The following is a 15,499-nucleotide window of genomic DNA, read 5'->3' as shown; positions in this document are numbered from 1 at the left end:
TTCAAGGCCCACTAACCCATTGGTTTTGCCGAAAAAAAACTTTAAAAACTTGCATAAAATTCATCGCCGAGTGTAATGCATTTTTATGCGACCATTGTTGATGAGTGGGCGGTGCGGTGGTGCGGCGGTGCGCTATGGTCAAGGGGGCGTGGTCGAATTAAGGACCTCAACCGCATTTTACGAAATGCGGTCAGAAGGACTAATTATGCTAAATGCCAAAACCGCAACAACCAGTTAGCCATGTTCCGTTCCCTGCTAGCCGCCCTTTCCCGTTTTTTCTTTCCGAAAAACTAACTTATTTTGGACGCGATAAACCCAAAAATTTTGGGGGAAATATTTCAATTAAACCCATATACTCGTATGCGCAGTTGCCATGAATTATGATTTTGGCCACATTTTGAATGCAGTGCCGCCCCTGACCCACTCCCGACCCACTCCCGACCCACTCGCGACCCACTGCCTCCCACTCGGTCTCGGTCCCACCCTGTTCATGTAACTGGTAAACAACAGCAAAAGTTTTAATTAAATTTTAAATACAAGTTAATTTCTGTGTATTTTCACGCGCCCAAAATCCCAATTTTATATTTAACTTTAGGTGCTCTCCGCACTGTCCATTATTTACCCGACACGACCGGGCCGCCGCTCCGAAAATGAGTTATAAATATTTAGTTGTAATTCATGTTTAGTTTGCATTGTTCGGGGCTCAGAAAAACAGGAAAAATGCCAACAAATAACAAAATATGCAAAAAGAGGCGAAATTTTAATATTCATGGACAGGCGGCGGCGATGCGAGCGCTTCAAATTTTAATTAGAAATAAATAATAAATAAACAGCGCAATTGCAGCACTTGTTGCTTTTCCCAAATCCAAACTAATCGAAACTGTCATCAGGATCGGGCTGGGCAGCTGGCCTGGCAAAGGGGGAGGCTATCCGTTGAGTAGCGGGTATTGTATTCTAATCCTTATAGAGTCTGACTTTGAAGAATATTAGTACCGGATATCATGAACTAATCCCAACAAAGTATAGCTAGAAAACACTATCAGTACCGGGTATTGCATACAAACCACTGCCTTTTTGTCTTTCCTGTTCAATACCTTTGAAATGGCGTCTTCCCCACTTCACAGCCATAATTCCCAGCACATTCAGGTGATTTGCAAGTAATCATGTTGTACATTTCCAAGCCACACCCGGCATATTGATGATGACTTCTGTGTCCTGCCCCGGCTCCGGCCCGTGCCAGTGCCCGTGCCAGTGCCTTTTCCAATTCCGATTCCGATTCCGATTCTGATTGTGATTCCTATTCCTGGCTGAGAAATAAACGTGCGTAATCAAGCCCCGACTGGCTATATCTTCCTGGCAGTCTGAATGTCTGGGCCGCACAACAAAAGCCAATGGATGAGCACATGTGCGGGCTGCTCCTGCTCCTGGCTGCTTCGGCCTGGTGTAATATTTGATTTTGATTGAAGTGCAGTCGGGCATGGGTGGCCAAGGAAAAAAGCAAGGCAGCAAGGCTTACTGCCTGTTGCCTATTCAGTGAGAGTCCTGTCAGTCCAGTGTCCTGAGCCCAAGAAACGCATAATGAGTGCAAGGAAAGCCGGATGGTGCAAAAAAATGCATTATAATGCTGCCTGTCGGTTGGCAGAACGTGAACGAACGTCTCCGTCGTCCTTCGTCCTGCGACTCAATTTTGAGCCAACGTGACTAACGGATTCACATCAGGATTCTTGGGAAATCACACATATTGTGGCAAGGCAATCGGTTCTCCCCTTTCGGGCCACCTTTTTTATTTTAAATACTTTAAAATTAAGAATGTTTTAAAGATTCAAAATATATATTCGACCATAAAGCAGGGGAATCCTGACAAGCTGCCTGGAATCCCCTTGAGCTCCTCTCAGCCGGACTAAGCCAGCTCAGACTTGGACTCGGCCGGAGCACATCCTTCGTCCTGCAGGACCCTGCCCACCTCCGCCTCCGCCACCGCCTCTTTTTTCACACCCAGCCATTTTATGGCCTGCATAAATCAGAGATGCCCTGTGGTGGGCGTGGCAATTTATACATGATGACGTTATTACTCGGCTGCCCCCGAAAACTATATACATACATGCACATCCCGGCACATCCTGGTACATCCCGGTATATATGTACAAATATTATATAGTTTAGGCCTTGGTAATTGCCGGCCTGGCTGGGGGAGCACATGAAAATTTAAAACGCAACAAATGAAAGAAAATGTTGCCTTTCTTTGGCACTCTCCGGATTCATTTTTTTCGCCAACACATTTCCAAGTGGCTTTCTGGTTTTGACTGCGAATTAAGGCTGGGAGGACGGGGCCTGAAGGGTGGGCGACCAGAAACAGGACCTCTCTGGGCCACAATTTGTTTTGGCCCGTTTTTATTTGCCCGTCTGCCAGGCAGAGGAGAAAAAACATTTAGGCAACTTGGCCCTTTGAAGGCTCGTGGTCATAAATTCCGTTCTCACCACATTTTCCGACCCTCCCGTTCCGCCGTTTCCCCGACGCTTTTCCTGCGTTTTTCATTTATACGCTTTCCTTGCCTTTTTTCTGTGAGTTGGCCAACAGAGGGAGGTGGCAAGGGGCCGGGTTGCATAAACATTTTCGTCTGCCAAGGTGCAAAAAACAGTCAGCCGACAAGACAGTTAAGAAATTAAAACCAGAAAAAATATACGAAGCGACAATGTAATGCTCTTAAAAACAAAGTCTTTTAAAAAAGGTATCTTGAATAAAAAATTAATAAATTTTAGATTAAAACTAGGAAAACACTTCCTTAATTTACTAGAGTTTATTTTTAAATCTGAAACCCAGGTCCCTCAAAGAACTGCCTAAACAAAGACATATTTCTGGCCTTGGTTTCCGACTTCTTGACTTGAAGGTTTTCAGCTTTTAGTGGACAAAAGACAAGGAAAAGGGAGTAGGGGGCAGGGGCAGGGAGGCTGGAAGGACGACAGGGAGCAGCAAGGACGAGGAATAAGGAATCTAAAATGATAATAAAATATTCATATTAATCTGCTTGGCTCATAAAATATTCAGCTGCGTAATTGTTGGCATTACGTTCGAGTTGAGGTCCTGGCTGGGCAGCCAGCTATGACGACAGGACGACAGGAGTGCCAGGACAGGCAGGACCGGCAGGACTACCAGGAGTGCCATCATCATCATCATCACCAGCAGCAGCAGCAGCAGCAGGATCATCATCATGTTGCTGTTCTGAGGCCGAACAGGAAAAGAAAGGAGCCGAGGAAATGCCAGGCAAAAGTCTTGCAAGTTTTGTAATTTACACCTGGCTGCCTTTGAATTCCTATTTTCTTGATAAACAAAAACCAAATACAAAAAAGGACTCTTTAAGGACGAGTAGGACGGGCGGCGGGAAATGGCGGGAAAACCAAACCAATGCCACTCACTGGAAATCCCATTAAGCTATTCATAATTGCTCGTAATTTTGGTTGATTTCATTAGCATATGTAAGATTTTAATTTGATGTGGGAAGCCGCCACTCTGCCGCATTGTGAGAGTGCCTCGCTGCCACACTGCCACAGTGCCACAGTGCCACACTGCCACATTGCCACAATGCCACGCCCCCTTTCCCGACTCATATTCATAATCAATGAAGCCTCATTAACCTGTCGCAGGTGTCTGGTGTGTGTTATTGTTGTTGCCTGTTAATTACGCGACTCATAAAATATATATTGCTTCTCATCGCGTTTTACATCAGAATGACGTCGATTAACACCTCATAAATACACACACGCACACACACTATCGCCCAGTGTGTGTGTTTGTAAACCTGTTAATTGGTTTAACGTTATAAAATTGAAACCGCCAACATTGTTGTCGGAAGCCGGCGACCGATGCGGCCCATGCGGCGTATGCGCAATATTCCGGACATCAGAATCAGAAACCCCCCCGTCCCGGGCACAACTTTCACTTTGAAAACATTTCATAAATCCGTTAAGCATTTTATTGGAGCGAGATTTTGTCGAGTGCCGAGTGGAACAAAGACAACAGCAGCTATTAATATTAATATTCATTTAAATATTAACATTAATATTACAACCCACAAAAACACACAAACCACACAGTCTTTAGTGGCTACCGATAATTATAACGAACGTCTGTCTGCACATCCTGCCCTTAGAAATCGGAGATGTGTAACCGATCCGCCCACACTCTGGCTTTAATTTGATCTGATTTCAATCATAACTCATAATTGACTTAATAATGGACCCGATATTAATGTTAATTAAGACTAAAACGCACGGCAATTAGTTTTGGCTCCGAACCAGGGCTTTCCAGCTTTCCAGCTCTCCTGCCCCACAAAGCCTCAAGTTATCCATGAAAATGCCTGACTTTGTCCGACATTTCCGCCACACACACACACTTGCCCCAATGCACACAGATACAACCTCACACATATGCAAAAATCTTAAACATCAAGATGGCCACAATATGTGCGAGGGGAGATCCTGGTGCTCCTATAATTTTAATCCGATCGGAAAAAGGCATACCTTTCTGTGATCACAGCTTTGAGTAGCTTAATTCCTCATTTAAAACTTTCCTTAAATGCTATTGTAAATGTTTCCCCCTACCATCTATCGATATTATCCACTCTTGGCCCTTTCCATAATCATATCCCCTGTAATTTGAATCCGGTAATGAATACATTCGATGACTACCAAGTATCTTGACGTTTGAAAGTACCATCTATGGTACACCCGTCCTAGTTTCCCATCACTCTTCTACGAACTAAGCAAGACATCCGAGCACCATAATTTATAAGTTCAAAGTATACTTTAGAAGCCCCCCTCGTAACTTCCGTTCTGACCATCTGACTCTTGGCTCCCCGGCCCCCTAGGCAAGCCGCCATCCTGCCTGCCTGTCCTTATCGCAGGACTCGCATCTTTATGAAGCTGAAGACAAAATTGTGTTGCATCGTTAGTCTAATTGCATTTTGCCAGGCGACAGTAACAACAGATTCGTGTTCGGCCCGACAGTCGCACAAACACAGGCAAGGATATATACCGACTATATGTACAAAGTCAGTCCGATATATTCCCATATAGAGATGTACATTTATATGCAGGCGGGATGAGGAGGCAGGATGCGGGCGGCTGGAGACTGGAGACTGGAGGCTGGAGGCTGGAGACTGGAGGCGGTAACTAGTCAGGCATGCGTGAATGTTGCAGGAATCAAGGCAGCCGGCAAGCCAGGACACGTAGTCCTTGTCCTGCGAAGTCTGACGGCTGACGGCTGATGGCATTTTTTGGTTATTAAGACGATACACGACCCACCCACACCCAAGCACACGCCCACACTGCCCTAATAGTTGGTAATTTTGAAACGTTTATGGAAGACGCAAGTCCAACTTTTGACTCTTGATTTCTGTGGCCCAAATGAACCCGAAGGACACAACTGCCATTTTGGGAGTTTCCAGGTGTTCTTGCTACGGACTGCGGCTTATCCCTTGATATCCCAACTCCCATTCAAGCCTATTTTATCGTTAATATTAATATTAAGCTGTTAAGCCCAAAGCAGCAAAGGTTTAGGCCAAATTGTGGAGTAACTTGCATGCCGATTGCTACCCTCGGATCGGCCATGTGCGGCCCACAAATGTGTCGCATTCAAATGAACCAAAACTGAATTGTGTCTGAGCCACTGCCAGAGGTCCTGCCACACACTGCCACTGCACCACCCCCCAGCCCCCCGGCCATACGATTTTCGACTACTGTAGCATTTCCTGGGCTGTTGGCACATTTTGTTGTGGATTTTTGATATTTTCATTACGTGCAGCTGCCAGTTACGCTTCATTGTGTGTTTGTGCGCTGCTGTGGAGTCCTGTGAGTCCTGCCGGGGAGTACATAAAATCCTGTACATGTGTCCTTGCTCTTGGCCAGGATTTCAGTGGCCTAATCTCTGCTGACATTTGCTGAAAACAGTGAGAAGTGAAGCCAGAGAGATAAAGAGCACGCCCTGCCTTACAAGCTTATGAATACGGAAACAACTGCGGGGAGGTCCTTCCCCAGGACTCCCTTCTCACATCCAGTTCAAAAACAATAATTAGCGCACTACCGTACGGTTTATTACGCCTACTAGCCGAAAATTAAAGACTGTGGATTTTGAATTCAGAAGACGTTGAAATCGAGCCAAATCCTTGAGCCAAATTGTTTCGGAAGGCGAGAGCCTTCCATATCCGTTTATCCTTGCTTTCTGTGTATCCTTGTTCTTCGTGTATCCTTGTTTGCATTTATCCTCCGGCGCAAGTCCGTAGATGCTGCCTAAACTCCTAAACAATATAACTAACTCTTCCAACAGTTGTTTAAATATGTTTGAAGTATTTTCTGTTTTTTTTTTTTCGTCTATGAGTTTCACGCGTCCGAGAGCTAGTGTCCTTGTGGCTTATCAGTCTTCGGATGTCCTTTACATTTACTTTACACTTACAGTCATTACGTTAGCTATGTCCTTAGAGCACTGCACAGACCACTAGCTCAGTCTGTTCTCATGTCCTGGGAACATCCGCTTGTACCGTTCGAAACTCTGTTGAGACACTTTTAAATTTTGACTTCTCGACTCCTAGTCCTATTCTCTTCCCTCCTAATCTCTATGCTTGCTGCTCTCTCGTATATTCCTCGAGGCCTTCTTGGTCTTCAGTTTCAGGCTGCTCCGAATTCAGTCTTTCGTCTTCTTTCTTCTAGTCTTTGCTTTTCCAAACATCGTTCTACAACATCCTTCCTCCACTCCACAATTTCGACGTGCACGTTCCCCAATCTACAACACCCACTTCCCAGTCACTCCTCCTCCAGGACTCTAGGCCGCCCTCAGGATGGCTCGCGGAGCCTCCAGCTGGCGGCGCTGCATCTGAATCCGAGGTATGGTGCGCCAGAACAGCAAAGCCCCTCGGTTGTGTCCACCTCTGGCATACAGGTCGGTCAGGCAGTCTGCCCAGTGGTTGTAGAGCGGCATCCTCGGAGGCTCGCAGGCCACTAGAGGCGCCCCCGTGCAGGCCATGCAGGAGCCGGTGACCTCCAGGGGATAGACGAGGAGGCTGGCGGCCATCTGGATGAGCACGGCGTTGTACTGCTGCTGCACGCGATTCAGGCGGATGAAGCGGCGACAGAAGTGGCTCATCGAACTGGTCACCACCAGGACGAGCCACTCGCTGAGGAAGCGGGGCGCCACGCCGGCGTACAGGCCGAGCCAGCCGTCGTTGTTGACAAGGGTCATCAGGCTGCCGGCGAGGCCTTCGTAGATGGTCTCCCGGCCCACGAACTGGGCCATCTGGCGGATCATGATCACGTGGAAGGGCTGCGTCAGGAGTACGGCGGTCACCAGGCGAATGCTGTCGCGGAACAGATTATAGAGGAACTCCTTCCCTCCGGGCGGACAACGGCACGACGGGCCGTCGCGGCGGAACGGCTTCAGTCGAAGGACGTGCAGCAGAATGTCCCCTAGCAAGTAATCGATCGCACTGGAAACCAGCCGTGCAGTTAATCCGCGGTAGAGACCGCGGAAGCCGTCCACCTGCTGAATGTGCTGGACGTACTGGTGAACGCCCGGCAGGTAGAGGTGAGGTCGGTTGTTGATGAACGGCCAAGTGTAGGGCCTGGCCTGGAGCGGCTCGTGACCCAGCTGGATGAGGATCTTGGCAAACTCGTATGGGTAGAGGAGGGCGTTGTAGCCCAGTCTGAGAGCAAATCGGATGATCTCAAGGGGCGCATTTCGCTCCCGGGCGTAGTCAGTGCTCCGATCGACACTGCCGCCCGCGCGCCGGACCAGGGGCTCCGGCTGCGTCTCGCAGATCATTTGGGAGCCAGGAATCATGCGCTGGTTGCTCCTCGGCGTCGGTATAACACAGGGCACAGATATCAAGACCCGTTCCCGCGCGGGATCACGGGCCCGTCTGGATGCACGGTGCCGAGTGCGGCTGGGTCGCTCAACACGCTCGGGACGCGGCAAGGGCTCTTCGATGTCAATCAACTGGACGGGCGGGTACTCGACTATCCCCACCCGGGGCTGGGCGCGATGCAGCTCCTCCTCCTCCTCCTCGAATTCTGGGTCGAAGACGTGCGGCGGCTCGTTGCGGTGGCGCCGGATCAGACTGTTGTCCGCATCCCCGCCGCCGAAACCCATGCGCGAGTCCTGTCGGTTGAACTCCATGTGGGCCATTCCTGCTCCGAAGAATCTTGCTGCTGCTCTTTACCTCTCCTCACTCCCCACACTCTTCGATGTCTGTCTCACACTCGCACTTTATTTCTGTTGCTAGAAAAGCCAAAAACTCGAATTTAGTCGAACGAACTGTGGATCGAACCGAATTCTTTTTAAGATGGAATAGTAATGGCACTGAACACACATCTAGCTGTTGAACTTATGAGCCTCGACTGCTTGGATCCCGAGAATCCGAATCCAGTCTACGAATCGCATGCTGAGCTACTGGGTTTTGAAAAAGTGTGTACTCCCTGTAGCCCGCTTTTCTGTGTTGAGTTGCCACCCAATTGGCGCGCTTTCTTCTGTTTCCTCTGATTACAAATCCGAGGGAGGAGATTGTGCCCCTTCCACGCCCACTATCGCCCACTTCGGCAACATCTACCACTTTTCGGACATGAAATTTCAATTAGGCTGACCCCGCAGCCCGTCTGCCTTATTTGCCCTTTTTCTGGTCAATTTAATGCAACCATATCGTCGGCTGCCCTCTGAACTCTGAGCTGATTTTCCCCTCGCAGAGGATTGCATTTTCTTTCACTCTTTTCCCGGGAAAGTTCAGTGAAAAGTTTAGGGGGAAGCCCAAAGAAGGGGATAACATTTGGGTTTTATTTTAAGGAGCCACCAGTTTAAAAAAAGGCGAAAAGAGCAGAACTTAAGCATTAATTAAGGCATTAGAAGCCACTATCAGTGACCTTGAACCCTCGGCCTTTGGAGAGGAAATTGGCCCGATGAACATCATTATTTGATGGCCCACAGCAATTTTCCACTTACTCAGACGAGGCCCACCCCTGTAGGCCCATCCAGTAGTGCTCTGGAGCATGGAAACCAATCACCCAGCCCAGCAACCAATCCTGCTCCAGCCCACCCCTCTAATGCCGCGCCAGTGGATGCAATCGCAGGCAATCCAGTCCGAAAGCAAATGCAACTTATGCGACACGCACAGTTGATTAACAATGTCGGCCCCGGCCCCGGCCCCGGCCCCGGGCCAGGCGAACCGGGCCATGGCCCTTTCGGCCATGCCACCAGCCCTTTTCTGGTTCGGCCCCCCTTTGGAGGCACTGGCACGATTATTGCACATCACTAATTAGTGATGTGTGCGACGCATCGCGCCTGAAATTTCTAACCATCAAATTGGGGCGGATGGGGCACGGATGTGGGTGGGGGGTCCGCTGACAAAAGGGTTGCCTCGGGGAGGGGGGGACGTCCAGGAGGATTGCCCCGAGGACGGGGTGGTGTGGGGCTAGGTAGAGCTGCTGCTGGATGGCTCTCAACCACTGGCAGAGCGAGACCTGACGTTGACATTCCACTAACAGTGAAATTGTTTTCCAAATCCTAAGCTTGCATGTTAGCCGCAAGCAACAACAGCAACACCATACTGGCCGTGGCTAAAGACACTGAGAGAAAAACACTTGAGGCTTTTATACTCCAACTGAAGGGATAGGGGATATCTGGGGAAAAAGGATAGGACCCATAAGCACTTTACTGTATGATAAAATAGGACCAATCTGTCTCAGCCATAAGATATCTTATAGATACATCTCCCATACAGCCTCCTGTTTCTCTCAGTGCACTTGATTTCGCTTGTGGGGCAACCACGAACGGCAGCAGCGAATGAATGGCAATGAATGCGACACTGGACACTGGACACTGGGACTGGCGGACTGGGTGACTGGGGGACTGGGGGACTGGCGGACGCAGGACACTAGTCGCACTGTACAGTAGGCTCGCTGACCGAGCGACCTGAACATTTTCAGCGCCATGGCCACGGTCATGCATCACTGGAGGGGGTGGTGGAGAGCCCCGCCCCGAAGCTCCTTGCCCGCCCAAAGCCCACCGCCCCTGCCACGACGCGTGTGGTAAATAGTGAACTGTTCGCATTTTGTGCGACTCCCTCGCTTTGGTTGGGCCAGTTCCCTCACAAAACATCGGGGACATTGGCTATTTGGTGACATGGTACATGAGTAAAATATAATATAATAATTAATCCTAACTACAGTTTATAGTTTTTTCATATTTATAGATTTTTTAACATCTTGAAACCTGATTAAAAATGATTCACTTTGAAATAAACTGAAGGAATAGGAGACTCTTGACTTTCCAACCCAAAAACACTTTATATTTCTCCTCATAGTTTTTTCTGAGAAGCCCAAAATGGATAATGTACATGTCCTGAGATAAAGGATCTTCTTTAGAAAGGAAGGAACTGAGAGTTAGTGGACAACTAGGCTGCTGTCTGGGGATTAAAACTGCCGGATGCAGTGCGGAAATCAAAATGCTATGGCGGCCAGCCATCGGACACACAACTGACGAGCGGATGGAGCTGAGAGCTGCCCGAAAAAAGCCTCCTCCACCCCTCTCGAAAAGAGCCCCATCCCTCCTCCTCCTATGGGAGCCCCCTGGAAACCCCTTCACCTAAACCAAGAAAAAACCCCAAACGAATCGGAATCAAAATGGAACTGAGAATGGGAATCGGACAAGGATTCGGGGCGGTAACAGCAGTTTAAATGGCAACTAATCGCAAAAGGCAGCTGCAGCAGCCAAGGGCACTGGGAGAAATTAGTGCTATGGTTAATTTTCGAAACAGGAATACCAAGAAGGTCAGTCTTTAGGAGATTGTACTGCTCTACAAGCTTTGAACTCTTGAACTGAACAGAAGCCTATCAGTTTCTTTCAGTGCATCGTACATGTCGTTGTGGACATGGCCACGTTTAGATAGACCTCCATGAGGAGGTGTTTGCATAATGAATGAACCCTGGCCAAAAGCAACAACAACTGTGGCTGTTGAATTGGAAAAGAGGGTGTGGCAGGACCTCCTGCTGGAATGGGGGCTGGAGGCTGGAGGCTGGGGGCGGAACTTGGACTTGAACTCACGCACAAGAAAATGAAATCAAACGGCAAACGCAAATGCGATCAATTACAGTTTGTGAATTTTAACGGCAAATGGCCAGGAAGCCCGAAAGCCAAAACCCAAAACTGAAAACTGAAACTGAAATTGCGATTGTTGTGCATTTGCGGCCAGCAGCCGAACTGATTGCCGAAAGGATGGGAGGTCCTTTTTGGCAACAATGTTGGCAACTCGACATTGTGATGGCTGGACACTAAGAGGACAGGGCAACAAGTCATTAAAGTAATTATGTTAATTTAATGCAATCCCCCAAAGGACAGTTGTGCCCATAATAGTAGTGAGTCCTTTCCAGTTGATCCTTTGCTCATTGGTTGAGAATTATGGAAAAAGAACTCTCAATGAAACAATAAATAAATTTGTAAAATCTCCCTTGAAGAACAAGATGCTTTGGGCTTATTGTCTTGGTCACAGGACCTTAAAGGACAGACTTCGGCAGAGGGCTACGTGCCCGGAAAACTGAAAGGAGAGCGGAGAAGGAAAGTACGGAATGGCAACTGAATGGCAACTGAAAACTAAACCTGGAGACTTCAACTGTGAAACCTAAACTGCCTGATGCTCGCAAGGCCGGAAGTCTGTCAATTTGCGTATAATTTGTTTATGAGCTTCACACACACACCAGACACACACCAACTCACACTTGGCACACACACACCCACACTAATACATGTATGTGCCAAAAACGCCTTCAGACCGGAAACGGAAGCTGAATGGCTGGGAAACTGGGCGAGGAAACGTTTTGATTTTATTCCTTTTGGAATACTGGGTCACTGGTGTCATCAAGGTGTGTAAGGATGTGCAGGAAAGTGACCTGAAACCCACATTTTGGGCCAACGAGTGGGAGAAAGTTAGCCCCACTTACCACAAATAATTAAACGGCCCGGCTACAATTTTAAGCATTTTTTTCACGCATTATGCTTTAGGGACTTTCAAGATGGGTATTCGACAATTTAATGATGGGGCACTTGGACTAGCACTTCGAAATGGGTTTTGGGGTGAACACAACGGGACAGGATCGACTCCACGCCACCAACTGGGCCGGCGCCGGGCCGCTGGGATTCAGCCGGGAATGGTCACCGGCTTTTGTTTTGACCCGACTCGTCGGCCTGGGCCCCGGATGCACTATCCGGATGGGCCTGATGGCCCTGTCTGGCCTGGCTATCCTGCGGGTGGGACTGCTTGGTTAGTTCCTGGTCGATGCGCTCCTTGGCCCGATAGACCTTGGACTGAATGTAGAAGGATCCGCCCGCCGGCTTCTCGTTGGCCTGGAACAGATGCTTGTAGTGCGTCTCGATCTCCTGGCGGTCCTCCAGGCCCTTGACATTGAGGATCTGCTGGGCCTCCAGTAGGGTCATGCCCTTAACGGCGACATCGTTGCCACGGCTGACGTTCGATCTGCTGGCCTGGTGGATGCGGGCCGCCTCCCGCGAGGCCTCAATCTCCTGCCTCAGGGTCTTAATGAAGGCCCGACCGACCGTCTGGGCGCCCAGGATTATGATCTGCGCTAGATAACGGGCCATGGCTGCTAATCCTGTCGCAACTGTTGTCTGTGTGTGTCTATGTTGTCTATGAAAAATTTTGCTCAAGAATGTATAGAGGTCTCCGAAATCAGAACCTGAACATAATAAAATATACGAATTTTCTCGAATGCTCCTGCTAGTAATGACGGCCATTCAAAAGTATATAGATTGTGTAGAAGTTCTGTTGTGGCAGTTGGGATAATATGTATATGGGGCTAAACCCTGTAAGTTTTGGGAAAGAGTGGACAATCTTAATGAGCGATAGGTCCTCTTTTAAGGATATAGTCTTTATGTAAAACATATGCTTCCAAAATGTACTAAAATTTACCTCTTTCTTCATAAAAAGCTTATAACAAAGCCAAAATCTTTCGTTAGTACCAATCATTTGTATCAAAAACAAATCTATACATAGTTTCGATGCAATTTCCTCTTTTCGGAGGAAACCCTGTAAATTTTTGTATTTTTTTTTTAAATTTTCCACTCCCTAGTAGGCAGGGAAACGGCATGTAGTTGGCCATGGACCCGAACTGTCAAATCCAACTTCCATTTGAAACCCACCTAAGGTCCCCCGGCCTCAGACAAAATCAGTCTCAGTCTCGGCTCCCAAGGGGCAACAGCTCCTAAATTTTTCGGCTTTCTAATAAACAAAATTGAAATGTAAAAAAGTACTATTTGCAAGCGACATATTTGTAGTATTTTATAAAGGTAAGTAAAGTGAGTTTTTTTTTTGCTGGTAGATGCTTCAATTATTTTCCCAAAAGGGGGCTCTATGATGATTCGACGCTAGGATATTACCTGTAGAATAGCCTGTTTCGCAAATGTAACGAGGTCTTCAATCAGTTCGGCATCATGGTAAGTAGTCTCTACTCTACACCATAGAATATATAGATCATTTTTGCTTTACAGCGGATATTAAAATGAATAATATTAAAATATAATATAAGTAATATTATTATGAAAATAGTCACAGAACACTATACATAATAATGCATCAGCGACTGGCAACCACCGGAAGGATGAAAACTACACTGAAATAATGGGAAATGCGTTGTGTTATTTTTTTCGACACTAATTATGGGACTTGTGGGACCCCATAACACACAAATTAAAAACACGAGAACGAAGATGGCGTAAATATGGAAGTCTGCTTGGCCAAATTACACAGTCTAGATTCTAGAATATAATCTTGGTAAGAACGTCGCAAATACTCAAAGACTCTTAACTATAATCCTTGAAAAGTTGCAGACCTTATCGTTTCCAAATTTTCTCCCGAGGTTAATATCAGAGTCAGAACTATCTTCTAAATGTTTACACAATCTTCAATGGAGGTATGCTGGATGATGCACTATTTTTAATCCTATTAATTATACCTTCCCCTTAGCACTTTACATTTGCAGTATATACAGGAAAATTCTTTTTTTTGTGCCCCAAGGGGCAGGTTAAGGACACACCATTGAGAGGCCTCGTTCGTTGTCTTCAACGGGGTGAGTATCAGAGTCTGTAGATTTCCAGAGCCCGTAATTCAATCCCATTTCCCCGCAGCTATTCTTGGTTTATCGGGATCTCCCAGAGGATGATCGCGCAATCTCATTTTTCGGCCTTTTTAAAGAGGTGGCCATGTCACATTGTTAGAAAAATTACTTGATCCAAAATGTGCGTGGTAGTGCATTACCAAAAAAAAACACAACTCTTACTCTGTCCACACACGTTAAGGGAGGCAATGTGGTAGGGACACTTTAATACCGATGTATCTCGAACTATTATTAGAAATATAAATAAATGGGATAAAATATAATCAATACTCGTTAATCCCTCGGTACAGAGACAAAGGCAAAAGAGCAACAATTTACATTCAAATTACGTGGCCGGGACATGTCATTGATCTCCATAATGAGGCACGTTTTGCGAAAAGCAAGGCAGGAGAGCACTGCATATTGTATTATGCCAGTTTTCAATTTGTATTTTTGCATTTTTGTATTGCATTTAAAATGCAATTTGCCATTTCCAGGCGGGGCGGAGTGGGAGTGGGAGTGGGTCGGCGGAGTGGGCCGAGAGACACGGGGCTCAAGTGATTTATTTATTCGCATTGTTGGCCGACAGCGGAGCCGGCCTCTTAATAAAAACAATTAAGCCAAATTGGCCGCAATTGTAGGCCAAAATGAAATAAAAACCCAAACAAATTGAAAACTGAGTGTTTAACAATGAAAAGCAGCCGATCAGGACGACAAGAAATGAGTTTTGGAATCGCAAGTGCAAGATATAGATGGTGGCTCTCAAGTGGAAACGCAGTCGAGTGCCGTCATTGTCCTTTAAGGACGTCACAGCCGTTAAAGGCAAATGCAAAGGCCATCCCTTGGCCCACACACTGAGAGGTCTAACGTCCTGATGGCTCTACCCACTTGGCAGTTCCGAGTACAACTATTCCCAGTGTACGATAAGACGACAATGCGATTTGCCTCCGTCGTCTTCTGAGCTCGTCTGTTTTTATAATTTTTTTGTGCTCGCAAACGCTCGTTTTAACTTTTTAGTATGGAGAAACTATTGAAGTCTAATGGCACGAAAGAGAATAATGACGCACAATACACTTCGACAGTTTAAGCGGATTCACATGATTACAGGAATTCTGTGGGAGTGCAGGGAGAGTGCAGGACGAAGCTCGAGTTCGAGTTCGAGGCAAGTGGCAAGTGGCAAGTGGCAAGTGGGTGGTAAGTAATGATGTCTGTCGCTGTTTGCAGAAACTTGTTAACCATCCGGAGGCGACAAATATCGGAGCGCATTAGACCAGGCTCCTAGGGAAGAGTGGAGTTTGTGCTAAAAAATGTGCATCTATCACTAGTTAGTGACTACTTCCCTACAATCTTAAGGCTT

The 15,499-nt window shown here is 47.2% G+C and overlaps 2 protein-coding genes and 1 long non-coding RNA gene across 4 annotated transcripts; 1 reads left to right on the top strand and 2 right to left on the bottom strand.

The window, feature by feature from the left end:
• Positions 1-6,067: 6,067 nt before the first annotated feature.
• LOC6503933 (mitochondrial carrier homolog 2) lies at positions 6,068-8,395 on the bottom strand. Its single transcript, XM_001963831.4, has one exon. It carries the CDS (start codon positions 8,171-8,173, stop codon positions 6,815-6,817), a length of 1,359 nt encoding a protein of 452 aa, XP_001963867.1. The 5' UTR covers positions 8,174-8,395; the 3' UTR covers positions 6,068-6,814.
• Positions 8,396-11,996: 3,601 nt separating this feature from the next.
• On the bottom strand, positions 11,997-12,807 carry LOC6503932 (mitochondrial import inner membrane translocase subunit tim16). Its single transcript, XM_001963830.4, has one exon. The coding sequence runs from the start codon at positions 12,782-12,784 to the stop codon at positions 12,185-12,187; it is 600 nt and encodes a 199-aa protein (XP_001963866.2). The 5' UTR covers positions 12,785-12,807; the 3' UTR covers positions 11,997-12,184.
• Positions 12,808-13,185: 378 nt separating this feature from the next.
• On the top strand, positions 13,186-14,426 carry LOC26514932. Of its 2 annotated transcripts, none has more exons than XR_001408503.3 (6): positions 13,186-13,336; positions 13,393-13,483; positions 13,538-13,820; positions 13,877-13,959; positions 14,013-14,115; positions 14,174-14,426. It is a non-coding gene; the product is annotated as an uncharacterized LOC26514932 (long non-coding RNA). The 2 variants fall into 2 exon arrangements; XR_001408502.3 differs by having other exon boundaries at positions 13,187-13,336; positions 13,871-13,959.
• Positions 14,427-15,499: the final 1,073 nt, after the last annotated feature.

This window comes from Drosophila ananassae, chromosome XL (genome assembly GCF_017639315.1).
Source record: "Drosophila ananassae strain 14024-0371.13 chromosome XL, ASM1763931v2, whole genome shotgun sequence".
NCBI lineage: Eukaryota > Metazoa > Arthropoda > Insecta > Diptera > Drosophilidae > Drosophila > Drosophila ananassae.
The sequence above is the reverse complement of the archived record's forward strand: the minus strand, read 5'-3'. Positions and strand labels throughout refer to the sequence as shown.